This window comes from Oryctolagus cuniculus, chromosome 4 (genome assembly GCF_051225735.1).
Source record: "Oryctolagus cuniculus isolate XC-2025 breed Fujian yellow rabbit chromosome 4, ASM5122573v1, whole genome shotgun sequence".
Taxonomy (NCBI): Eukaryota; Metazoa; Chordata; class Mammalia; order Lagomorpha; family Leporidae; genus Oryctolagus; species Oryctolagus cuniculus.
This window is the reverse complement of record NC_142870.1, coordinates 54,601,413-54,628,976: the sequence shown is the minus strand read 5'-3', so window position 1 is coordinate 54,628,976 and position 27,564 is coordinate 54,601,413. Positions and strand designations below refer to the sequence as shown.

General features: G+C 42.4%; 1 protein-coding gene across 1 annotated transcript in view; it reads right to left on the bottom strand.

Moving 5' to 3' along the window:
• Window positions 1–26,068, bottom strand: part of LOC100353038 (cell cycle control protein 50C) — a 29,585-nt gene extending 3,517 nt beyond the window's left edge. The window contains exons 1-6 of the mRNA XM_002716615.6: window positions 21,508–26,068; window positions 16,572–16,682; window positions 12,818–12,919; window positions 10,809–10,896; window positions 10,235–10,375; window positions 2,193–2,402 (exon numbers count right to left, since the gene is read on the bottom strand). Of these exons, the coding sequence (XP_002716661.1) occupies window positions 2,193–2,402; window positions 10,235–10,375; window positions 10,809–10,896; window positions 12,818–12,919; window positions 16,572–16,682; window positions 21,508–21,699 (844 nt within the window). The 5' untranslated portion in view covers window positions 21,700–26,068. The remainder of the gene's footprint in view (window positions 1–2,192; window positions 2,403–10,234; window positions 10,376–10,808; window positions 10,897–12,817; window positions 12,920–16,571; window positions 16,683–21,507) is intronic.
• Window positions 26,069–27,564: the final 1,496 nt, after the last annotated feature.

Genomic DNA, 27,564 nt, shown 5'->3' with positions numbered 1-27,564 from the left:
TTCTTCCAGGTGTCCCATGTAGGGAAAGAGGCCCAAGCACTTGGGCCACCCTCTGCTGCTTTTCCAGGCACATTAGAAGGGAGCTGGATCAGAAGTGGAGCAGCTGGGACTCGAACTAGCGCCTATGTGGAATTCTGGCATTGTGGGTGGTGGCTTTACCTGCTATGCCACAATCCCAGCCCCTTTCTTCTTCTTCCTCTTTTTTTTTTTTTTTTTTTTTTTTTTTGACAGGCAGAGTTAGACAGTGAGAGAGAGACAGAGAGAAAGGTCTTCCTTCCGTTGGTTCACCCCCCAAATGGCCGCCACAGCTGGTGTGCTGTGCCAATCCAAAGCCAGGAGCTAGGTGCTTTCTCCTGGTCTCCCAAGCGGGTGCAGGGCCCAAGCATTTGGGCCATCCTCCACTACCTTCCCGGGCCACAGCAGAGAGCTGGACTGGAAGAGGAGCAACCTGGACAGAATCTGGCACCCCAACCGGGACTAGAACCCCGGGTGCTGGTGCCATAGGGGGAGGATTAGCCAAGTGAGCCATGGTGCTGGCCCCAGCCCCTTTTGTCTTAATTTTTTATTTTATTTTATTTATTTATTTATTTTTATTTTTTTGACAGGCAGAGTGGACAGTGAGAGAGAGAGACAGTGAGAAAGGTTTTCCTTTGCTGTTGGTTCACCCTCCAATGGCTGCCGCGGCTGGAGTGCTGCGGCCGGCGCACCACGCTGATCCGATGGCAGGAACCAGGTGCTTCTCCTTGTCTCCTATGGGGTGCAGGGCCCAAGGACTTGGGCCATCCTCCACTGCACTCCCTGGCCACAGCAGAGAGCTGGCGTGGAAGAGGGGCAAACCGGGACAGAATCTGGTGCCCCGACGGGGACTAGAACCCCGTGTGCCGGTGCCGCAAGGTGGAGGATTAGCCTAGTGAGCCACGGCGCCGGCCTCGTCTTAATTTTTTAAAATCAATGTTTTGTAGAGTACAAAGTTTCTTAAAGACAGTATTTGGTGTCATTTTAAAGTTAAATCCTTCTTGTTCTCGAATAGAGTTACATCTGCATTTTAAAATTCAGTTTAAAAAGTTTATAATCTCTTGTTAAAGCATATGGCCACTATCTTGGACCACAGATCTGTAAAAAGGCACCAGCTCCTACCTGCTGGCTTCTTCTTAAGGGAGGGAAGGGTAGTCATGTCTGTGCATTGGGTTAACTGAACTTGCCCCTGAGTGCAGAGTCCCTTGGTCTCTGATACTTTTACCTACGATAAAAGGTTCTGCAGTTTCTCTTGGCTTTTGTTAGTTTTAGTCCATATTCCAAATTTACTTTTCTCTTTAAACCCCTCTCCATTTTCATGGTTGGGCTGCCAACTTATCCTATCCAACAGGGCATGCCTCTCCTCACTGTTTTAGATTTCTAGGCCCACTGTTACTACATTCATCTTGGGGGACAGAACTAGTCTTTCCCCACCTTTCTGTACCTCCTTACCTGATGCTGTTAATAACTGTTATTTCTTAAATTAAAAAATGCACATCTAAGTATATATTATGGAGATACACAGCTATTAAGTGACAGGAAGAAAGTCAAAGAGGTTCAGGATTTGCCACCCCAAAATATACTAGTTTGGCATACTGATTATTTTACAGCTAAGGGTCCTTGAAAAACAGCAAGTGCATGAAAGGCACTGTGATCTCTCCTTCTCTTCCTGAAAATAACAGATAAAACTTACATTTAAAAGATTCCCTTCCTATACCCTGTGGGGGGGGGGGGACAAAAAAAAAAAAAAAACTTTTTTAATTTAATCACCAGAAACCAAGAGCTGAGGATGACAGAGATCTGTACAGACCTTGTTAAACTAACCCTTTTCTTTCTGGTCACTTTTCCAAGATCACCATTCTTTGTTCAACTGAGTATATAAGCACTTAGCCCTCATTACTTCTTTGAGTCTTCATTTTTCTTGTGGGAACTCCCATGTATGTGTGAATAAAATTGTATACTTTTCTCCTGTTACTTTCTTTTATGTTAGTACCATATGAGTAAAATTCTTCTACACAGTATTGCCTATACAAGAAATATACATTCCTTTCCTCTCTTTTGGGGGTGGGTAATAGAGATTTGGTTATAGAAAATAGGAAAGGGTAGAATGAACTACTTTAACAATGAGTAGCCATATTTTCCTTCACCTCCAGAAAGAAAGTGGTATAAAAGGATACTATAGGTTATGTTGAAACTATAATTACCAGCAGGTAAGCCTTCAATAAAATAGTGTATTCGGTGGAGTCGACGGTATAGTTTCTTGAAAGTGGGAAAGGCAGCTGTCCGCATCCACACGATGAAATCGTCGTTGAGGAAGCCATTATTTTCTGGATCATCTGGATCCAGCTCGTAGATAGGCTTGGGCCAGTAAGGGGGCTTTGTGGTTCCTGTGGAAGGAAAATACAGAATGTGGTAGAGAAAAATCATCTGTCCCTTTCAGTTTTTCATAGAGTATGGAGAATGAAACAACTGCATTCCTGAGGAAAGAGAAATAGGTTTTAGACTTTTAAAAAGTATGTATGTAAAAATAACCATTTCATCCATATACAGTAAATCTTAAAGTACTCACAGATCATTAAAACTATAGTAGTTTTAACCTTGTTTATAGTCGTTGTCTGTATTGCCACTAAAGTAGGGCCTTTTTACTTGTTAAATTTCTTATTCAGCAAAGTACTAAATCTTTTTAATATAATGTAAATTTACATTATGTTACCTCAAAAAGTAAGAAAAATGGGGAGAAGGAAGGAGGGTATGAGGGGGGACAAAGGAGAGAGAGAAGGAGGAAGGGAATATCATTATGTTCTTAGAATTGTGTCTGCAAAACACATTGAATCTGTTAAAAACTAATTAAAAATTAAAAGAAGAAAGAAAAAAACACACAAAAACAATTTAAAAATGTACTTTAAAAAGTGTATGTGTGTGTAAGCTACCTGAATATGTAATGATTGAAATATAACCATTTTGGGCTGGCGCCTTGTGGTGCCGGCACACCGGGTTCTAGTCCCGATCAGGGCGCCGGATTCTGTCCTGGTTGCCCCTCTTCCAGGCCAGCTCTCTGCTGTGTCCAGGGAGTGCAGTAGAGGATGGCCCAAGTGCTTGGGCTCTGCACCTGCATGGGCTCCTGGCTTCGGATTGGAGCAGCACAGGCCGTGGTGGCCATTTGGAGGGTGAACCAACGGAAGAAAGACCTTTCTCTCTGTCTTTCTCTGTCTGTAACTTTACCTGTCAAAAAAAAAAAAAAAAATACCATACTGGTGGTTTTTTTTTTTTTAAAGATTTATTTATTTTACTTGAAAGTCACAGTTATACACACAGAGAGGAGAGGCAGAGAGAGAGAGAAGTCTTCCATCTGCTGGTTCACTCCACAGATGGCTGCAATGGCTGGAGCTGTGCCGATCGGAAGCCAGGAGCTTCCTCCAGGTCTCCTATGTGGGTGCAGGGGCCCAAGGCCTTGGGCCATCCTCCAGTGCTTTCCCAGGCCACAGCAGAGAGCCGGAACAGAAGTGGAACAGCCGAGTCTCGAACCAGTGCTCATATGGGATGCCAGCATTGCAGACAGTGGCTTTACTCGCTACGCCACAGTGCCTCCCCCAACATATACTGGTTTTACATAAAAATTGGTTCATACTGGGGCTGATATTATGGCACAGTGGGTTAAGTTGCTGCTTTTGACACTAGCATCCCATATGTATGCTGGTTCAAGTTCTGGCTGCTCTACCTCTAATCCAGCTCCCTACTAATGTGCCTGCTTAGGCAGTGGTAGACTGCCTAAATGCTTGGGACCCTGAACCTCTCCCTCCTTCTCTGTAACTCTGCCTTTCAAATAGATAAATCTTTAAGATATTTGCCTAATACTTAAGAAAAAAAAGAAGAGCAACAACATTGAAGAAGCAGTGGAAATGGGAGCTCCTGTGCAGAACACATATGTGGCTTAACATTTTTGGCAATCTAGGAACACATATTGAAAGCTTTAATATTTGCATACATTTTGGCCTGAAAGTTTTATGTTTTTCTTTTTAAAGATTTATTTATTTATTTGAAAGTCAGAGAGAGAAAGGGAGAGACAGAGAGATGTCTTCTATCCTCTGGTTCACTCCCCAAATGGCTGCAATGGCCAGAGCTGGGCCAGGCCAAAACCAGGAGCCAGGAGATTCTTCCAGGTCTCCCACGTGGGTGGTAGGGGCCCAAACACCTGGGCCATTTTCTGCTGCTTTTCCTGGGCCATTATCAGAGAGCTGGACCGCAAGTAGAACATCTGGGACACGAATTGGTGCCCATATGGGATGCTGGTGTTGCAGGCAGCAGCTTTACCCACTACTACATGGCCCTGGGAATTCTATTTCTAGAAATGTGTTCTAAGAAAATGATCATGGAAGTAGATGAAGATTGTGACACTTGGATGTTCACTGCAGCACTGCACCTAAAAATGCAAAACTGGAAGCAAGGAGGGGGCGGTGGTAAGTGGAAAGAAGTGGTGAGCACAGGCCTTGTAAGCGGGTTCTGCAGTCAGGTAGCCTAGAAGGGTAGGGCACTGCAGGAATGTTGGAAGCACAGGGTGGTGGGTGGTGCCAGAAGTGAGTCCCTGGAGTTCACCCTCATTCTTACACTTCTCGATTTACAATGGTGCTCACATTGGTGTCACTCTGCAGGAGACTTTTTAACAGGTGTGTCCCTCGTATGTTTTTTCACTAATGTTTAGTCCAATGCCTGGTGCATAGTAAATGTTCAATAAATGCTTGCTGGCTGGCGCCGCGGCTCACTAGGCTAATCCTCCACCTTGCGGCGCCAGCACACCGGGTTCTAGTCCCTGTTGGGGCGCCGGATTCTGTCCCGGTTGCCCCTCTTCCAGGCCAGCTCTCTGCTATGGCCAGGGAGTGCAGTGGAGGATGGCCCAAGTGCTTGGGCCTGCACCCCATGGGAGACCAGGAGAAGCACCTGGCTCCTGCCTTCGGATCAGCGCAGTGCACTGGCCACAGCACGCCAGCCGTGGTGGCCATTGGAGGGTGAACCAACGGCAAATAGGAAGACCTTTCTCTCTGTCTCTCTCTCTCACTATCCACTCTGCCTATCAAAAAAAAAAAAAAAAAAAAAAAAAAAAAAAAAAAAAAGCTTGCTAAAGGAATGAAATATTCCAATTAAATCTGACAGAAGTTGATAGTCAATCAGAGTCAGTTGTTCAATGAACTTTTTACTACCATGAAGCTGGCCCTAGGATGTCAGAATGCTAGATAGGAAGCCACTCTTTCTCAGCTCCTTCTTTGACTAAACTATTGTGTCATAAAAGAAACTCAGAAATACTTCTAAGCATGGGCTATTGTAATTGTAAAAGCATATTCTGGGGCTGGCGATGTGGTGTAGTGGGTGGAGCCACCGCCTGCAGTACCAGCATCCCATATGGGTGCTGGTTCAAGTCCTGGCTCTTCCACTTCTAATCCAGCTCCCTGCTAATGCACCTGGGAGAAGCAGTAGAAGATGGCGCAAGTCCTTGGGCCCCTGTACCCACGTGGGAGACCTGGGAGAAGCTCCTGACTCTTGACTTCAGATTAGCACAGCTCCAGCTGTTGTAGCCATCTGGGGAGTGAACCATCAGATAGAAGACCTCTCTCTCTCTCTCTCTCTCTCTGCCTCTCTGTAAGTCTGCCTTTCAAATAAATAAATAAATCTTTTAAAAATATATAAAAGCATGGTTGGATAAATCTGCTGTAGTATGTTGGTATACTTAAACATCCTCTGTAAATTATCCTTTCTTGGAGAATCTTCTGCAAACATTGTGCAGCCTACTTATTTTGGCCATTCTTAAGATTTTAGTCACTGTTTGATCCCAATTGAAATTGTTTTTGGTGTCTGCTCTGTGGACCTCATCCTTTTTTACTTTGGCCTAAGCTCATGATCCAAGACAGAGAGTCCAATGCATTACTGACAAGAGACTAATCTATGGTAATTGTTAAAAATGTAGTTCAGAATCCCTCTGCACCCCCAATTCCACCCCATACTGTTTTCAGACACTAATTTTCAGACACCAGTTTCAGTTGGGTCGTTTGTATGCATCCATTCATTGAACAAGAAACATTTCTTGATTGCTCATTATATATCCAGCACCAGGGATACAAAACTGCTTAAGACCCATGTACTTTGCTCAGAGAGTTTACAGGTTGAAGGAGGCATGAAAAGTATGCAAATGGATAATTGGAATAAATGTGGTTATTCTTACAATAGGAGTAAAAACAAAGTTTAGTAGGAGATGAAAGAAAGCCAAGGATCCTTTGTGTTATGGGCTGGTAATTGTATGGTTATGTGGCAGATAAAATAAATGTTGCCAGTTCCTTTCAAAACTAGTGATTCAGTTGTAGAAACAATGAGTAAATATGTCAGTTTGCTTAGCACTGTCCCAGTGTGTGACTATTGTCCATTATCACACAGTATTTATTCCAAACTAGTTCTGTACATATACTTTATTTTTATTTATTTGAGAGGAAGGGAGAATGAGCTCTGATCTGCTGGTTCACTTCTCAAATGCCCACAGTTGTCAGGGCTGGGTCAGCCCTGGAGTCAGAAGGTAGGAACCTAACCCAGGTCTCCCACATGGGAGCCAGGACCCTAATTATCTGAGCCGTAACTGCTACCTGCCAGGATCTGAATTGGTGGGAATTTGGGGTCAGGGGCTAGAACCTGGAATTGAACTCAGGCACTCTAATGTGGTCTTAGTTGCTAGGCTAAATTTCCACTCCTGTACATATAACTGAAATCTTTCAGCTTCCAGTCATGGTCTTAGCTAGTGGTGTGTGAGATACCCAAGGGCAGCAAACGGAGTGCTAATGTTAGCATGGGATTATATATGAAAGATAACCACAGAGCCTTTCCGTCAAAACAGAATGTAACATATCCCTGTGACCCTTGCCAGCTGTTTAACATTCAGCCAGTTAGGCCTTAACTTGTGAGATATGTGAAGCTGCCAAGCTGCAATTCCATGGGTTCAGGGGGGAACATGGGAAATTATAGGTTAGGTTATGAGTACCCGATATATGTGTGGGAACTAGATGCTGAGAATTCCTGAAGAGAGTAGTCTGAACTCTCTTGCAACAGTGGTTTTGCTATTTATTATATTATATAAATATATTTAACTATTGTATTATTTGGTACGCTTTTATTTGCTAATAAATTTTTTTAGTTGTGAAGCTCAAAAAAATGGAATGTGCATGCCTGATAGAAATAAAAAGATATAAATCTGCTGAAAAACATCAGAATCTACTTCAAAAGTTTGTGATTATTTCCATCTAGTGGTTAAGGCACCACCTGGGATCTGTAATCCAAGTGCCTGGGTTCAACTTTTGTCTCTAGCTCTTAACTCCAGTTTCCTGCTGATGCAGACTCTGCTAGGCAGCAGTGATGGGTGAAGTTAGGAGTCCTGCCCCTTAAGTGGGAGACCTGGATTAAATTCCTGGCTCTTGGTTTTGGCCCAACCCAGTCTTGGCCCTTGTAGGGATCTGGGGAGTGAGCTAGTGGGTAGGGGATTTCTTTTTGTCTCTTTTCCTCAAATAAATATATGAAAGCAAAAATTATTTTTATAATTTGTGGTTATTTTGAAAATACTGTACCCAAACACAGTAGACCTATAGAAGGTCCATTTAAAAATCATCTGTGAACATGACTTTTCATTTAAATCAAGTGGACTTCCTCTTAGCTTTATTAATTTTTTATTGCAGGATTTTTTTCTTTTTCTGTAATCAACAAAAAGCTTTTAATGTGTTGGTTCCTTTAGCACAGAAGGAACTTTGTAAACAGTTAAATGAGGTCAGTTTTACATGAATGCCTTCAAAGAGAAAAATCAGGTAAGTTAATTATGGAAATAGCTAGATTTAGCATAGGGTTCAATTCCTTGTGGAATCAAAGCAAAGCTTTTCGAAGTTCAATCATTGAAGATGAAACCTCTGACATTGTTACAAAATGCTACTGTAAAATCTGCTAAAACCTTCAACAATCACAGTAATATTGTTTGATTTTGTGGTGATAACAAAAGTGCAAATTTGGGGCTGGCGCTGTGGTGTAGTAGGTTAAGCATCAGCCTATGGTGCCAGCATCCATTTGGATGCTGGTTTGAGTCACAGCTGCTCTACTTCTGATCCAGCTTTCTGCTGATGGCCTGGGAAAACATCAGAAAATGGCCCAAGCTCTTGGCTTCTGGCTTTGGAACAGCCAAGCTCCGGCTGTTACAGCCATTTGGGGTGTGAACCAGCGGATAGAAGACCTCTATCTCTGTTTCTCCTTCTCTCTGTAACTCTGCCTCTCAAGTAAATAGGTAAATCTTTAAAAAAAAGTGCAAATATGGTAGAGGATCACATATGAGTAAAGACAATGCTTTTTGTAAATTGAGAAATTGATAGAGAATAAGTATAATTAAAATTGATTGTGGCCGGCGCCGCGGCTCACTAGGCTAATCCTCCGCCTGCGGCGCCGGCATACCAGGTTCTAGTCCCGGTCAGGGCGCCGGATTCTGTCCCGGTTGCCCCTCTTCCACGCCAGCTCTCTGCTGTGGCCAGGGAGTGCAGTGAAGGATGGCCCAAGTGCTTGGGCCCTGCACCCCATGGGAGACCAGGATAAGTACCTGGCTCCTGCCATCAGATCAGCGTGTTGCGCCGGCCACAGCGTGCTGGCTGCAGCGGCCATTGGAGGGTGAACCAACGGCAAAGGAAGACCTTTCTCTCTGTCTCTCTGTCTCTCTCTCTCACTGTCCACTCTGCCTGTCAAAAAAAAATTGATTGTGGCATCACTGTAATTCACAACTGTGCCCAAATAAGCTATAATATTTTAGTAATCAATAGAAGAGCTGTAGTTATACAAATGTAAATGTGTTTCTGTATTCATGGTTAGAAAAACTTAACTGCAGAAGTTTTACAATGATACAGATATTCATTTAAACATATACTGCAGTGTGGTACTATATGTGTTTCTTGGTCATATCATCAACCACAATTTTACAAATGTTTCAGCCTTTGAAAAGTGTGTTTATACATCAAATAGTGTGTCCTGGCCAGTGCCGCGGCTCACTTGGCTAATCCTCTGCCTGTGGCGCTGGCACACCGGGTGCTAGTCCCAGTTGAGGCGCTGGATTCTGTCCCGGTTGCCCCTCTTCCAGGCCAGCTCTCTGCTGTGGCCCAGGAAGGCAGTGGAGGATGGCCTAAGTACTTGGGCCCTGCACTTGCATGGGAGACCAGGAGGAAGCACCTGGCTCCTGGCTTCGGATCGGCACAGCGCTCTGTCCGCAGTGGCCATTTGGGGGGTGAACCAATGGAAGGAAGATCTTTCTCTCTGTCTCTCTCTCACACTGTCTAACTCTGTCAAATAAAAAAAATTTAAATGTTATCTCAAAAGCTAACACAATAAGAAAGGGAGAAGGAAGGAGGGTAGGAGGGAAAGAGCAGGAGGGAGAGAGGGTGAGAGGAAGGGAATATCATTATGTTCTTTTTTTTTTTTTTTTTTTTTTTTTAAGATTTATCTATTATTTATTTGAAAGCCAGAGTTACAGAGAGGGAGAGACGGAGAAATCTTCCATCCACTGGTTCTCTCCCTAAGTGGCCATAACAGCTGGAGCTGGGCTAGGCTAAAGCCAGGAACTAGGAGCTTCTTCCTGATGTCCCACATGGCTGCAGGGGCCCAAGCACTTGAGCCGTTTTCCACTGCCTTTCCAGGTGCATTAGCAGAGAGCTAGATCAGAAGTGGAGCAGGCAAGAACTTGTACTAGCGCCCATATGGGATAATAATCTGGTTTCTAAAAGTTGGTTTAGTTGCCATATAAATGCTATTTTAATTTTTGAAAGACCTGTATTTTTGAAATTAGAATTGCTTTATAAGTATACCAATAGGATGTCAATTTACTGGTCAATAAATAAGTATTTTCAATAGGTATAGAAGTAGTTATTCTAGTGCTGCCTTTCACTCTCAAAAAATTCACCAGCTTAGATGATAAACTACATGGTGGTCCTAATTATAGGTAAAGCAACAAGCTTCTTAAAACATTGTCTTCTTCCTAATGGCAAACTGGAATGAACAGAGGTCCAATCATTTCATGGTTTTGATAGGTATATGATGGAGGTGCCAAGTGGTAGAGAAAGTTCGGGCAAAAATGAGTCAACAAAGAAATAAAGAAGGAGGACTCATGAACATCTCCCCATACATACAAAACAGTTTATTTTTAATAAAGACATAAGAGTATTGAGCTTACCTGCAAATTTATCAGTAAGATTATTAGCACCTGGGTTCTTAAATTTGACATACTTATCTGTCCACCATGTAATCCCAGTCTTTAGCATTGGGACTTGGATATGTATAGATGAATTAAGATTATATGAAAGAATTATGGTGTCTGTAAGGAAATTAAAAATTTAGTGAGAGATGCAAGCTAGCAATTTGCCACCTTTCAAAAAATGCAGAACTATACACAGCTGAAAAATAAATCAAGGTTTTTGCAACACACCTACATGCCATAGATGCTGGAATCATAAGACCATTCTTTTTCCTGCCAAGGTTGAACCAATTATTGAAAAATACTCTTAAGCTACATTTAATGCATATTCTTTGACTGTTCTCAGGTTCCTGGCAAGGCAGAACTTACATATTAGCCAATGAAATACCATTAAGTCAGTGCTCTGGCTTAGCCAGGATAATGCATAAGGAATTTTTAAAACCCCTGAACCAAAAAACTGTCAAAAAACTCAGCTACAGAGGCCATCTTCTGGACATTTAGGTTGTTACCACCTAGGAAAGGGTATACCACAAAGATAGGAAAAGTCACCTACCATTGAACATGCTGTTGGCTATAGCGCCACAAGGAGCAAAAGGGATTTCTTTGTGGGACACTTTGAATGGAGCACAGTCCTCAACAGCCTGGAAGCAAGATGATAGAGCAGTGAGAAATGCTTCTGGTAAACTCTTATGTTGGAAATGAGACCACTAGCAGTGTTAATCAACTCGTACTGATTTATTGGCATGAACCAAGATTATGGACTGCTACCTGTTTTTCCCAGGTTTCTGGCTCACTTGCACTAAGAAATTTTTGCATTCTGAGTGTGTGTGTGTGTGTCTCTATTAGCAATACCATGCCAAAAATATCTCATTAACAATCACATGCAGAAAGGAACTTTACCTTGCTAATTATGCTATATGTCATGCTAAATCTACATGGGAATATATTTATATATTAAAACCTCTTTTTATTGAAGTATAACCTATTTAGAAAAATATACAAATCAGGAGCTTGTAACTAGATGACTTATCACAGGGAATCTATCCTGGCAAGTACCGGAATATAATTCTAAAAGAGTGTTTGTGGGGGCCGGCGCTGCGGCTTACTAGGCTAATCCTTCGCCTGTGGCGCCGGCACCCCGGGTTCTAGTCCCGGTCAGGGCACCGGATTCTGTCCCGGTTGCTCCTCTTTCAGTCCAGCTCTCTGCTGTGGCCCGGGAAGGCAGTGGAGGATGGCCCAGGTGCTTGGGCCCTGCACTGGCATGAGAGACCAGGAAGAAGCACCTGGCTCCTGGCTTCGGATAGGTGCAGCGCCGGCTGTAGCAGCCATTTATTTAAAAAAAAAAAAAAAAAAAGTGTTTGTGGGGCGGGTGGTTAACCCAGCAGTTAAGATTTGGTTAAAATGGCTGCATCCCATATTCAGAATATCTGGGTTCAATACCAAACTTCTGCTCCTGGCTACAGCTTTTTATCAATACAGACCCTGGGAAGCCACAGTGATTGCTCAGAAAATTGGGTTCCTGCAACCCATGTAGGAGAGCTGGATTGAGGTTTTGGCCCCCAGCTTCTATCTAAGAGTTCCTGCCTTAGGGAAGGAAACAGCAGATGGGTGCTCTTTCTCTGAATTGTCTGTCTCTATGCTTCTCAAATATTAATTTTCAAAAAGAGGGAGCATGGTTGCTAAAAATACTTTGGTTAGCAGTTTCATATAAGAATGTTAACATAGAAAAGGTTTCCTCCTAGCTTTTCTTGCTATATGCTGAATATCTTTTTTTCCCTTTTTTTTTAGAGAGAGAGAAAGAGAGAGAGAGAGAGAGAGAGAGAGAGAAATAGAGGAAGAGAACCATTCTTCTATCAAGTGGTTGACTCCCCTAAATGGCTGCAATGGCCAGAGCTGGACTGATCAGGAGCCAGGAGCTTCTTTTGGGTCTTCCATGTGGGTGCAGGGGCCCAAGAACTTGGATCATCTTCTACTGCTTTCCTAGGCGCATTATCAGAGAGCTGGACTAGAAGTAGAGCAGCCAGGACTCAAACCGGTGCCCATATGGGATGCCAGCACCTCAGGGCAGCGGCTTTACCTGGTACTCCACAGAGCTGGCCCCTGAATATCATTTATCAAGGGCAAAAATTTGCAATCCTGTGTCTGGAAAGGTAAGGCTTTTATGCAATCAAATATAGCCCAATTTCCTTATTAAAGTAGGCTGGATCAAAAACCCCAATTTTAGGAAGGACAGTGGTAGATACAGAGTGAACCAGACAGAAATCAGGCACTCAAGGCCTCTCAGAATGGTGCAGGAAAGGATAACCATTGAGTTGGAAAGGGTTCACATTGAAAGTGCTCTAAAGAAGGCAAATATCCCTTCTCAATAGCAGTTATCCCGAACACTTGCCTCCTTCCATATATGCAGGAGTGAAATGAGCATTTCCGTTTTGTAAAATCTTTGTTTTTGAGTACATTTTCCATCTCCTCTTTCACTAAAAGCGAAAATCAAATTGACTGAAAGTTCTATCTCATTTAAAAAATAAGAAACAGAATATTATAGCAAATGAAATAAAGCCTTACCTTCAGATCCTTACTCAGCAGTTGACTATTACTTCTGGATAAAATATATCGATAAAGGTTCTGATAGAAGCCATACAGCTTGTAGTACATAAAAACATTACCCTGTGTAGGAGAAAAGCAAGAAGTAAGAGGAGAGTAAGAGAAATTAACTGGAATATTAGCAAATAGGGATAAAACTTTTTAATATTAGAAACTAGTACAGAAGAAATTGATGGAAACTGAATGTTTCTTTTTTAAAAAATTATTTATTTGAAAGTCAGAGTTATAGAGGACAACACAAGACAGAGAGAGAGAGAGAGAGAGAGAAGAGAGAGATCTTCTACCCGCTGGTTTACTCCCCAAATGGCCACAATGGCAGGGGCTGGACCAGGCTGAAGCCAGGAGCCAAGAGCTTCTTCCGGGTATCCCATGTGGGTGCTGGGACTAAGTGCTTGGGCCACCTTCTGCTGCTTTCCCAGGTGCATTAGCAGGGAGCTGGATTGGAAGTGGAGCAGTCGGGACTTGAACCTGTGCCCATATGGGATGCCGACACTGCAGGCAGAGGCTTAACCTTCCATGCCACAGTGCTGGCCCCAAAATGAATATTTCTTAATGTGAAATAGAAACCCAGGAAAGTACTAGAAATCCTAGTCTATACAGAATTATTGAAATGACTAACCTATTTTTAATGTTTTTGTTTTAAAAAATTTTGAGCATACTTAAGTGCATGATGGCACGTGGGAGGCCTAAGACCAGAACCATCTATTAGTCAGACTCCAGATGCTTTTGTCTTCATCTCTAGGATGTAGCATGTACCTGGCACATAATACTTGCTCAAGAAATAGTAAACAATTGTCTGTGGACAAAATGATGGAATAATTCACTGATCCAAAAGAAAGAAGGTGGTTTTCATCTTAGCAACAAATTGCTTTGTTGCCGTGAGTGAGATGCCTTTCTCTGTGTGCTGCCACGTGAGTCTGCCCTGTCCCAGGCTACTGTCGTGGTTCCACCTTTATGGTGACAAATGAGAGTCCTTGAAATTCTCTAGACAAACTTGATACAAATTTTACTAATAGCACATATGGAAAATGTCTATAAGGATTTAACTAATGTATCCACAGATTTTATGAACAGTATATATAGAAATGTCCAGTGAAGCTGCTTATAATTAATATACTCCATATCCCCCAAATGATGGCCTACATTCAAAAACATGAAGACTGAACCTTATTAAGTGTCCCGAGGTGTCAGGTGCCTTATTCTGTATTAGAAATACAAAAGCATTCCTTTACGGTTCCCTGAGTTCATTGATTCTTTCACGCACTGCAAAAACAACATTTTGGAAAGGATTCAGTCTCATTTCCTAATGAGAATGGACAATGAGAGCTAGGAAGAAAAGTCATAAGTGTGGCAAGTTACAGAAGACAAGAAAGGCTGAAGAGCTTGGTCACTTGCAGGAGAAATATCCTGAAATACTGAAAAGAGGCTGACCGTGAGAGTGTGGCAGGCTGTGATCTGATCAAGAGTGTTGGCTTGAAGGGGAACAGGCCAGGTGGAGTGGGAATGACTGATCACATCTCCTCATCCAAAGAGGGAACTTTTCTTATTGACCCATGACTATGGAGAATATGAAATCCACAGAATGGAATGTGCTATACATTTTCTTGGAAGTCAGGGAGAGAATTCCATTTAACCAGTTATATATTCACATAAATGACAAAAATAAACAGGCAGAGAACATTTGTCACTTTAGGGACTGGAGTGTTTTAATAGCCTCTTTACAATAATTCTTTGTCCAAGATTTAGCTTAACAAGGACTGTAACATCATCATTTTTTAAAATCATTCCTGGAGGCACAATTCACTGTAAATTTAATGGCACTTTGTGCAGGATTCGTTTGTTTAAGACAGAGTGGATTCATTACCTAGGTTGCAGTATGTGTTATGTGTAGGAACTCGTGGCTAAAGGCCCTGTGGCTGCCCTAAGGAGTTTAGTTGGGTTTTTATGAGAAACCAACCTCTGACCAAAAGGAATGGTTAGCAGCTGGTAACACTTCATTTACCTTTAGGAGTTTGAAGGATACACAAATGGGAATTGGAGCCCTTTAAGGTTTTATCTTTCAGATTTTTTCTTCAAAAATTTAAGCTTTGTGAGTCCTCATGAAGAAAGGGAGGAAGGAAAGAAAAGAGGAAGGAGGTAGTTCAAGGAAGGAACTAGAAAGAGAGGAGAAAGGGGACTGCAATGAATTTCTAAAGTTTCAGCAAGACTGGGGGCCGGCGCTGTGGCGTAGCGGGTAAAGCTGCTCCCTGCAGTGTTGGCATCCCATATGGGTGCTGGTTCGAGTCCTGGCTGCTCCACTTCAGATCCGGCTCTCTGCTATGGCTGGGAAAGCAGTAGAAAATGGCTCAAGTCCTTGGGCCCCTGCACCCACGTGGGAGACCTGGAAGAAGCTCCTGGTTCCTGGCTTCTGATTGGCACAGTTCCAGCCGTTGGGGCCATCTGGGTAGTGAACCATCTGGGTAGTGTACCAGAGACCTCTCTCCCTCTCTGCCTCTGCCTTTCAAACAAATAAATCTTTAAGAAAAAAAAGGTTCAGCAAGACTGACAAGAAGTCCCAAAGACAGCCATCAGGAGAGTGTCCTCTCCCAGGAAGGAGACTATGTCTGTATCCTGGGTACATTCAGCTATGACTGGCATGGCTGTGGGAAGCATGGTCTTGGTGCAAACATAATGATTTCAGAGCGCAGTTGCTAGGGCCATCCCTGCAATAGATCTGATAGGAGCCTTTCCATGCCCTCCACTATCTTACCTGGTAGTCAAGACTGCATCCAATGAAAAATGTTTCCTTTAACCCCTTCAAATGCCATTCAAGGTCCTGCTGTCTCCTCTGCACCCACACCCACTCTCTCAGTGTTCCCTTCATAGATGGCACTGCATGGGATGAACTAGGTCCAGGCAGGCCTTCTCTTAAGCTATGCACTGACAATTCTGCCTCAGCTAGTTCCAAACCAGATTCATCAGCATCTCTTGAAAATTCCTCTTCATTTTCCTCCCTCACTCCCTCATTCCTTCCTTCTCTCTTCCCCAAGGGTCAGAGCTGTTTTGTGGGCTGACAGCTTTCCCAGGCTCCTCCTGCTCCCTCCTCATTCTTCCTCACAGGTGTTCCCTCAATAAATCTCCTGCATGTCTAATCCTGTCTTGGCGCTGGCTTCTAGAGGACCTGGACAAACATGAGACTAATCAGTCCAAGGGTAGGGACTTTTTATTTTTTTTGGCATCTCTAACAATGCCTGACAACTAGACCAAGAGTTTCCTTAGGGATTAGGCAGTTGCATATTTAGAATGACCTGGGGTGAGGGAAGGGAGCAGGAGGGTCCCGTCAGGTTTGAGGACCCTGACACTAACTTACTGTGTGACCTTCACCAACTCACTTAACCTCTCAGCCTATTCATTTTTCTCAGTGTTAGATGAGTGGTTAACTTAAATAATTCCTGTACAATGCCCTCTTGGAGTAGAATGATTGATGATGAGAATTATGTTACAAAATTGGGTAGGTAAAGAGTCCTGAAACTTAGAAACAAAGGAGAACAATACAAAACAAAAAACAAAAAAGGAAAGAATAAACTCAACAATTTATAAGATCTGTCACCCCCACGGTGCTTTATTGTCTTTGTTTTCAGTTTCATAAGGCATTTTCTAGAAATCATGAACTTACTGCTGAGTGTTGAATAGGAGTCAGCATAAAGTCAGCTGGAGTTGCTTGAATTTCACTTACCTCCATACTCTTTGCAAGGACAAAGGGAATAGAGCAGGTGCATATTTTGTTGTGATTAAAGGCATCTTCCCGCAGTTTTGCACAATTTCCACATGTTTTTGTGTAATTAATCTGTCAACCAGGGTAAAGAAAAATTATTAAAAAGTTAGATGAATACATATGTTAAAATTCAAGCCTGGGCCTATCAAAGTCTTCAACCTGTCTTGGACAAGGAGTCTGGGACATGAGTGAGGGGCAGCCCTCTGTGTAGCACAAGAATGTGGGGGTGCTCAAGAGGAGTGAGCTTTCTTACAGTCTGTCTTTTTGGAATAGGCAGCATTTTGCCATAGGCTGGGAGTGTGGTTTCTGCTGAATCCTTAGGTATCCTGTTGCAATGGAGCCTAGCCCTAGTGATCGTCAGGCGGTGTCACTAGAAAATGATTCATGAGAACTGGGCTCACGGCCGGAGTCTAAGCAGCTTTATGTGGAAGTCACTTCACTGATTTTCCATTTTGTTGCTGGAAAATATTTATACTAATGAGTGAGTCAACATGGCATCTCGAGGAAGTTATTAAAAAAATGACCAAACAGAAGGGGAAAAAGGCATTTCTAAAGTGTAAGATTGTTGATGTATGTTGAAAAATACTGAGTTCAAAATATTGTTGCTTTGTGCTTTTAAAAATGAAATTTTGTAGCCGGCGCCGTGGCTCAATAGGCTAATCCTCCGCCTAGCGGCGCCGGCACACCGGGTTCTAGTCCCGGTTGGGGCGCCGGATTCTGTCCCGGTTGCCCCTCTTCCAGGCCAGCCCTCTGCTGTGGCCAGGGAGTGCAGTGGAGGATGGCCCAGGTGCTTGGGCCCTGCACCCCATGGGAGACCAGGAAAAAGCACCTGGCTCCTGGCTCCTGCCAGGATCAGCGCGGTGCGCCGGCTGCAGCGGCGGCCATTGGAGGGTGAACCAGCGGCAAAGGAAGACCTTTCTCTCTCTGTCTCTCTCTCACTGTCCACTCTGCCTGTCAAAAAAAAAAAAAAAAAAAAAAAAAAAAAGAAATTTTGTGGAAAATGAACTCCCTTAAAGTGTGGGGCCCTAGGTGGGTGACTCCAGTGTGCCCTCACTGAGGCCTTGGGTTCTGGGAGATGCAGCCGGGAGAGGAGAAGGAGGGGATGGTTGGGGAGCGGGGCACAGGGCCTGCACCCCCTATCTACGGGCATGCTTGTCACAGGGGCTCAGGGGCTGTCACGGGGTGCTGCCTGGCTGTGTATGCTTTTCTCTCTGTGCTAAGGAGGAAGCAAGTAAGATTATAGGAGTGCAGAGTATAGATAAGCACCAAAATGAGAGAGGGCATACTCCAACTCCTAGGTATAATAAGATTTACATTTCTTTGTATATAAAACTAACAAGACAGAAGAAATTTTGAATTGTTGAAAAGTTACTGAAGGTTTTGAAGTCTAGATATCAAGTCTGAACACTAAATTAAAAATTAGTGAAAAGGCTACTACTTGTTGCTTAAAGCATTCTTTTAAAAAATATTTATTTATTTGAAAGGAAGAGTGACAGAATGAAAGGGAGGTAGAGAGAGGGAGATCAAGATCTTCCATCTACTGGCTGGCTTTCCAAATGGCTGCAGTGAGCAGGGCTGGTTTAGGCCAAAGCCGGAAACCTGAAACTCCACTTGGTCTTGAATGTGGGTGGCGCACTAGTAGGGAGGCACACTTTCCAGCATACCAGTAAGGAGCTGGATCAGAAGTGGGAAAGCTGGGACTCGAACTGCTGCTCTGACATAGGATGCTGGCACTGCAGGTGCTAGCCTAGCCTGCTGTGTCAGTTTTGGCCCCTAAAAATTCTTTAAATACATAGCCAGGCTTGAACAAATTTGAGCAAATACTTATGTCTTTGCTCTTTGCAGAAATCACAATACAGTTTATAAAAAGCACTGAAGAAGAGGGTTGTATCCTCAGCACTCTGGCCTCAGAATCAGCCCTAAAGGCATTCGGATCTGGCTGAAAAGCCCATGAGAGTATTTCAGGCATGGAAAGCCAAGACACTCTGGCAAAAAAAACCCACAAACCTAAATGAAAGATCTCTGTGAGTGAGATCCCAGTGGAAAGAACAGGTCTTCAAAGAAGGAGGTACCTTTCTCTGAAGGGAGGAGAGAACCTCCACTTTGACTATGACCTTGTCTAAACAAGATAAGAGTCGGCGAACTCAAAAGGCTTCCATAGCCTTGGAAACTCATGACTGCAGCATAGGGAGATTACTGATGCCATAAACAGGAGTGTCAATTGGTAAAGTCAACAACAGGAGTCACTGTGCACTTACTCCTCATGTAGGATCTCTGTCCTTAATGTGCTGTACATTGAGATTTAATGCTATAATGAGTACTCAAACAGTATATTTCACTTTGTGTTTCTATGGGGGTGCAAACTGTTGAAATCTTTACTTAATGTATACTAAACTGATCTTCTGTAAAAAAAAAAAAAAGAAATTATCAATTCCCAACTTGACTCTCACTGGGATTAAACATGACAATAGGTCTGATCTGATTTCATCATCATTTAAAAAATCATCTATTATTTTTCACTTTATGTTTCTGTGTGGGAGCAAACTGTTGAAATCTTCACTTAATGTATGCTAACCTGATCTTCTGTATATAAAGAGAATCGAAAATGAATCTTGATGTGAATGGAAGGGGAGAGGGAGTGGGAAAGGGGAGGGTTGCGGGTGGGAGGGACGTTATGGGGGGGAAGCCATTGTAATCCATAAGCCGTACTTTGGAAATTTATATTCATTAAATAAAAGTTAAAAAAAAAAAAAGAGGGTTGTATCCTAATTGAGAGAAACACATTCATCTGCGACTGAGGAAGTGGGCAGGGGCTCTAGTTCAGCCCATTCCTGACCTTGAGTTAAGTACTTCACCCCCAGGTCCCACATCTTGCTCATCAGCATCATTTCAGAAAGCAGCTAATCAGTCTGGGCAGTAACTATAGTAGTGAACATTCTACGTCATTGCTTCCTGTTGTGAGTTCTACCAATGTAGATAAGAAAAATCTTTCATCATAAAAGAATTTTTGAGTATATGAGATCTATGGTACTTTTTTAACACTAAAAATTTTGATGATGAAAATACATTCCTGATCTACTTGTCTACATAATGCCAATTTGCTGTGTGAGGGGTCTTTTAAACCTGTAGCTATAAAACAGAGCAGAGATCAGAGCCTGCTCACCACAGCATTTTGTATTACCAGTCTTGCTTAAAGTGAACTGCAAAGAAGGCCCACTGCTGTGGTGCCTGGGGCTGGAGGAGAAGAGGAAAAGTCAACCCAGAACTCTTCTACTAGGTACTTGACCACACTGGCCTGGAGGCTGCAGACCATTTCTATGTGCAAATGAAGATGGTACTCTCTGGGTGGTTTCTGGTTTTCTTTATAAAAGTACATGTTAGAAGCAATCCAATTTGAAGCTAGTGGAAAAAAAAATCAATTGGAGGATATTCTTAGATTTCAGGAGATAAAAAGCATTCAATCAACAGTTGTTTGCCTTTAGAGTGGCCTTAGCAAATAAGCCGTGATGGAGCAAGGTCACCCGCTAGTGCATGAGGTCCATCAACCAGCAATGGCTGTCTGTCAGTGAAGGCTGCACTACACAATAGGTGAGGGTAACTGGAATGGGGGAAAGCATGGGAGGAAGGACTAGAAAGGGATCAGTGAAAAGGAAAGTAGAAAAGCAAATAGGATGAGCTGTTTGTGGAATGTGCACTCACATCTACGCCCATGACTTAGCTCTCCGCTTCAGCAAGGCAAGCTTCATTTTCTCCTGTGTTTACCTCTGCCACTTGCTGGGGCCCCAAGAGAGCTTACCTATTGCCCTGGAGGACTGAAAGTGAGTAGGGGTACTTCATTCCCAGAGAAATACAGTGCTTGCAGCTGGGAGGGAGCAGAAAATGGAAATGGAGAAGGACTAGAGCAGCCGTGTGCGTTGGGAGGAGAGCAAGACCTGAAATGATCTTTTCCTCTTTGAAGTCTGCACTGTTTGTTGTCTCCCATTCTTCCCATAAGTGCATGTCCATCCCATACTGGGAAATGTGCAAGGAAGGGGTGGGCCATGGAGTTCTCTGCTCTCATCACACTCTTTTTTACCTGTTCTATCATTAGCTTAACGAGGGCAGGATTAAACTCTTACTCATCTTACTGATCTGCACACCTAACAGAAACCTTGGGCACTTTCAGACACACAGAAATGTTACATGTACAGACATGATCTCATATTGTAATTCTGCCAACAACCATGTGGGTAGGAAAGAGGTTGGCTCTCCATGGTTGCTTTTAGAGTCCCCTCCCCAGGCCACCTTTAGGGATTCTTCACCCTCCAAACACTTGCTAATCAAGTTGGCAAAAAGGGTTGTGTCTGAGGGGTGTGCTCTTTGTGTCAGCTTTTCTCGCTGAGTAGAACTTGATTTGCTTTGCCAAGTATCCTTATGATGCCAGAAAGACATGGGATCTTGCTTTCCTAGATCTCAACAGGAGGGCGATTATTTGCAAAGTGAAATACACAATGCTTGAAATTCAGGGGACAAAATTGAAGATGTGTATCTTTGGCTCCTCATGCTTGTCAGTCTGATGCATGGCTCTCTAGCAATCATTTAGCCTTGCCATTCCTTTCCCTATGTCTATATGATGCTGGCTCATCCCTTTGGCTGCATAAAATGCTTCTGACCCTGCCAAACTATTGTATAGAAATATAGCTAAGTGGCCCAGTGTGTCAGCAACTGTCCTCAAGCAGTAGGGATGACTATGCCACCATATACAAGCTGTGTCACTATCAGCCCCTGAAGAGGGATATTCATCTTATGTAGTTCCCTGGTGAGGGCCGGCCTCTGTTCTCAGACTGACCATTCCCATTTATGGTCCTACAGGTGAAACATTTTAGAAACTACAATAACAAGGTAAGATGGGACAAACCTCTACTTTCTGGATACTCTTTGCAGACAATATGAGGAAGATGCCCATGAAAAGGCAGAATACTCCTGAGGCAAAAAAGATGGAGAAGACCATGGTAGCTGAGAAGTGTAGCTGGTAGGCAGGCAACTGTTGCTGCTTCATTGCCGTGATGTCTGGCAGTCTGGACAACTGAAGTCGGGATCTCCTCTCCATTTTGGTCCTGTGGATAACTCAGATATACTTTGGGGATATTTAGAACATTCCTACTCATAGTAATACCACATCATAATATGTTAAAGGAAGAATTAGAAGAACTTTCTTTTGAAGTTGTTTAGTCTTTCTAATTGCTGGAATTAGTCTGTAACCAGACCTAACGTTCACAGGAACACAGTTCTCTTCCAGAAGCCATTGTTAGGTGTTGTTTTACTTATGCTCAAAAAAAACCTGTTGTGATAAATGAGAGAGAGACAAATGAGAGTTCTCAGCAAGATCTGTGAAAATTGACATGCGGTGACACTTGGAAGCAGTGATGATGTGATATTTCTGGGATTTGGTGACTAACTCAAGGCAAGTCCTTCCTGAAAGGGGAAAATGGATTTATCTTTAGGAACTTGCTTAAATATTTGGAGATTTATTAAAAAAAACCTAGAAGTTAGGGCTGTCCACTTTTTTCCAAATGTAACTGTCACAAACATGAAATTAACTAAATTGGAAAAATGCTTTCAGATTACAGATAACTGCAATTTGTGATAATTAGGAAGGGAGATGCAAACAGGGAACTGTAGAACACAGATGTTTAACCTCAACAGCTTCCAATTTTTTATGCTAGAAAACAGCAATTAAAAAAAATATCCTCCTAACCTTTCCCAAATGCATGCTTTGGAGTAGCCCAAATGAGGTAAGAGAAAGAAAAGGGAAGAGAATAGTTAAATATTCAACACTGCAATATAGTATTTGGTTTGGTTTGGGTTTTTATCATTTGTTGGTAATCTACCACACTCATTACTTATTTTTAAAATTTTTATTTGGCAGGTAGAGTTACAGACAGAGAGAGAGAGAAAGGTCTTCCTTCCATTGATTCACTCCCCAAATGGCTGCTACAGCTGGTGCTGCGCCGATCCGAAGCCAGGTGCTTCTTCCTGGTCTCTCATGCGGGTGCAGAGGCCCAAGCACTTGGGCCATCCTCCACTGCCCTCCAGGGCCACAGCAGAGAGCTCGAGTGGAAGAGGAGCAGCTGGGACTAGAATCTGATGCCCATATGGGATGCCTGCGCCGCAGGCGGAGGATTAACCAAGTGAGCCACAGCACCAGCCCCAATAATTACTTCTTTAAAAACTGACATTTAGGATATAGAATTAGGACTTTGGAAATTAAGCACATACGAATTTCTAATCTTGTCTTTTTTTGAACATTATGCAGAAGCCATGCTGGCCTATTTTTGTAGCAAAGACAGAGATTACTTTGGCAAATGTACCTAGTTTAAAAGAACACAAAATAAATGCGTATACTTACTTTATGAGGTTTCCAACTCAGGGTCAAAGTTTCCCACTCACAAAATTGGAAAAAGAAAAGTAGCAGGCTAGGACTTTGGGCAGTAACTGTGGGAGGCTCCACATGATCAGGGTTCCTTATTTACCTGGCTAGGGACATTACTGGGAATCTGAGCTTACATTGAGGACTGCACAGATCTTTTGTGTGGTTCTTGTGGCAGAGCAGACAAATAATATCTCCACTGTGGCTAGCACCCAGGCAAAGGTCTCCTTTGAGGAGAGGAGCTCAGCTGAGTCTACGCCAACTGACAAGAACAAATATCCCCTCTTATTAAAAAAAGAGAGAGAGATTTATGACATCAAACATTGGTATGTCACCTTGGAGCACTGAACAGAGCTACTTGGCCACACACATCACATGCCTCTAGGTATTCCTTGAAAGTAGACACTCCACTAACCCACACAGACATAGTCCAAAGATAAAAGCCACCACAGTGAAAAAAGAAAGAAACCAATGAATATCTACACAAATGCCAAATAACAAATGCATCAATTCAAGAAACAAGAATAAGGAAGACAACATGACACCCCCAAAAGAACATAACACTTCAATACTAGATTGTGAAGATGATGAGATTGAAGAAATGTCAGAAATGGAATTAAAAAAATTAATCATAGGATTACTTAGTAATCAGAAGTAATGCATGAATTAATGAAATCTATATATGACATGAAAGAAAGTTTCTCCCACAAAACTGAGAACTTAATGAGAAATCAATGTGAACTATCTGAAATGAAGAATTCAATAGAACAACAACAAAAAAATACAGTGGAAAGCCTTAACAACAGAATGTGTGAAGCAGAAGAAAGAATATCTGACTTGGAAGACAAAGCACAGGAAATTATACAGTTAGACCAAAGACAAGAAGAAGAAATTAGAAAACTAAAAAACACTGTTGGTAATCTACCAGATACTATCAAATGACCCAACATATGGGTTCTAGGAATTCCTGAAGGTATGGAAAAAAAGAAAGGATTAAAAAGCCTTTTTTTTTTTTTTTTTGTGAAATAATAACAGAAAACTTGCTTAATTTTGGAGAAAGAAAGGGACATCCAAATACAGGAAACACAAAAAAACTAATAGACATGACCAGAAAAATCTTCACCATGACACATTGTAATCAAACTCACCACAGTAAAACACAAAGAAAAGATTCTAAAATGTGCATGAGAGAAATGCCAGATTACTTTCAGAGGATCTCCAATTAGATCACAGTGGCCTTCTCATCAGAAACCCTACAGGGTAGGAGAGAATGATGAGATATATTCCAAGTCTTAGGAGAAAAGGACTGTCAACCTAGAATACTATACCCTGCAAAGCTCTCATTTATGAATGAAGGTGAAATAAAGATCTTCCATGACAAACAGAAATTGAAAGAATTTGTCACCACCCATCCAGCCCTACGGATGATGTTTAATGATGTGCTACACACAGAAACACGGTCATCTCTACAGAAGAATGTAAAGGAAGGAAATCTCCCAGTAAAAGTACAAAGGAAATTGAAAGTAAAAAATGGGAATATTTTTGGAAAAATGGCAGGGTAAAGTCGTCACTTATCAATAGTCATGTTGAATGTAAATGGCCTCAGTTCTCCAGCATCAAATTGAGAAGTTTCTTTACTTCAAAAGATACAGTCAGGAAAGTGAAGAGACAACTGACAGAATGGGAAAAAAATATTTGCAAACTATGCAACAGATAAAGGGTTGATAACCAGAATCTACAAAGAGATCAAGAACTCCACAACATCAAAACAAACAACCCACTTAAGAGATGGGCCAAGGATCTCAATAGACATTTTTCAAAAGAGGAAATCCAAAGGACTAACAGACACATGAAAAAATGTTCAAGATCACTAGCAATCAGGGAAATGCAAACCAAAACCACAATGAGGTTTCACCTAACCCTGGTTAGAATGGCTCACATTCAGAAATCTACCAACAACAGATGCTGGCGAGGATGTGGGGAAAAAGGGACACTAACCCACTGTTGGTGGGAATGCAAACTGGTTAAGCCACTATGGAAGGCAGTCTGGAGATTGCTCAGAAACCTGAGTATAACCCTAACATACAACCCAGCCATCCCACTCCTTGGAATTTACCCAAAGGAAATGAAATTGGCAAAAAAACAAGCTGTCTGCACATTAATGTTTATTGCAGCTCAATTCACAATAGCTAAGACCTGGAACCAACACAAATGCCCATCAACAGTAGACTGGATAAAGAAATTATGGGACATGTACTCTATAGAATACTATACAGCAGTCAAAAACAATGAAATCCGGTCATTTGCAACAAGGTGGAGGAATCTGGAAAACATAATGCTGAGTGAACTAAGCCAGTCCCAAAGGGACAAATACCATATGTTCTCCCTGATCGGTGACAACTAACTGAGCACCAAAGGGGAAACCTGTTGAAGTGAAATGGACACTATGAGAAACAGTGACTTGATCAGCTCTTGTCCTGACTGTTGATGTACAATGTAATACTTTATCCATTTTAGTATTTTTTTTTTGTTCTAGTACTATTGGTTGAACTCTGTAATTAACACACAATTATTCTTAGGTGTTTAAATTTTAACTGAAAAGTGATCCCTGTTAAATATAAGAGTGGGAATAAGAGAGGGAGGAGATATACAATTTGGGACATGCTCAATCGGACTTGCCCCAAATGGTGGAGTTAAACGTGCCAGGGGATTCCAATACATTCCCATCAAGGTGGCATGTACCAATGCCATCTCACTAGTCCAAGTGATCAACTTCAGTTCACAATTGATCACACTGATAGGTCTAAGAGTCAAAGGGATCACACAAAAAGACTAGTGTCTGCTAATACTAACTGATAGAATCAAAAAGGGAGAGAACGATCCAACATGGGAAGTGGGATACATAGCAGACTCACAGAATGGCAGATGTCCTAAATAGCATTCTGGCCTCAGAATCAGCCCTTAAGGCTTTCAGATATGGCTGAAGAGCCCATGAGAGTATTTTAGGCATGGAAAGCCAAGACACTCTGGGAAAAAAAAAAAAAAAAAAGACGACGACGTAAATGAAAAGTCTCTGCGAGTGAGATCCCAGTGGAAAGAACGGGGCCATCAAAGAAGGAGGTACCTTTCTCTGAAGGGAGGAGAGAACTTCCACTTTGACTATGACCCTGTCGGAATAAGATCGAAGTCGGCGAACCAAAAGGCTTCCATAGCCTTGGCAACTCATGATTAGAGCCTAGGGAGATTACTGACGCCACAAACAAGAGTGTCAATTTGTTAAGTCAACAACAGGAGTCACTGTGTACTTACTTCTCATGTGGGATCTGTCCTTAGTGTGTTGTCCAATGTGAAGTAATGCTATAACTAGTACTCAAACAGTATTTTTACACTTTGTGTTTCTGTGTGGGTGCAAACTGATGAAATCTTTACTTAATATATACTAAATCGACCTTCTGTATATAAAGAGAATTGAAAATGAATCTTGATGTGAATGGAATGGGAGAGGGAGTGGAGATGGGAAGGGTGTGAGTGGGCGGGAAATTATGGGGGGGGGGGAGCCAATGTAACCCATAAACTGTACTTTGGAAATTTATATTTACTAAATAAAAAAAAAGAACAAAAAAGAACTTCAAAGATCAAATCCATTCACAATAGGTACAAAAAAACTTCAAATACCTTGGAATACATTTAATCAAGATTGCCAAAGATCTCTATGAAGAGAAGTACAAAACATTAAAGAAAAAATAGAAGAAGATACAAAAAAAAAAAGGAAAAATCTTTCATGATCCTGGATTGGAAGAATCAATATCACCAAACTGTCCATTCTTCTGAAAGCAATACCAATCAAAATACCAAAAACCTTCTTCTCAGATCTAGAAAAAAATATTGCTGAAATTCATATGGAAACACTGGAGACCCCAAATAGCTAAAGCAATCTTATACAACAAAGCCAGAGGTATCACAAGACCAAATTTCAGGACAGATTACAAGGCAGTTTTAAATTTTTAAAAATTTTTTTTATTATTTTGATAGGCAGAGTGGACAGTGAGAGATAGACAGAGAGAAAGGTCTTCCTTTGCTGTTGGTTTACCCTCCAATGGCCGCTGCAGCCGGCGTGCTGCGGCCGGCGCACCGCGCTGATCCAAAGGCAGGAGCCAGGTGCTTCTCCTGGTCTCCCATGCCAGTGCAGGGCCCAAGGACTTGGACCATCCTGCACTGCACTCCCGGGCCACAGCAGAGAGCTGGCGTGGAAGAGGGGCAACCGGGACAGAATCTGGCGCCCTGACTGGGACTAGAATCGGGTGTGCCAGCGCCGCAGGTGGAGGATTAGCCTATTGAGCCGCGGTGCCGGCACAAGGCAGTTTTAATCAAAGCAGCCTGGTACTGGTACAAAAACAGCTAGAGCGAGCAATGGAACAGAATAGAAATTTCAGAAGTCAACCTAAGCATCTATAACCAACTTATATTTGACCAACTAACTAAAACCAATTCCTGGAGCAAGGACAGTCTCTTTAACAAATGGTGCTGGGAAAACTTGATCTCCAC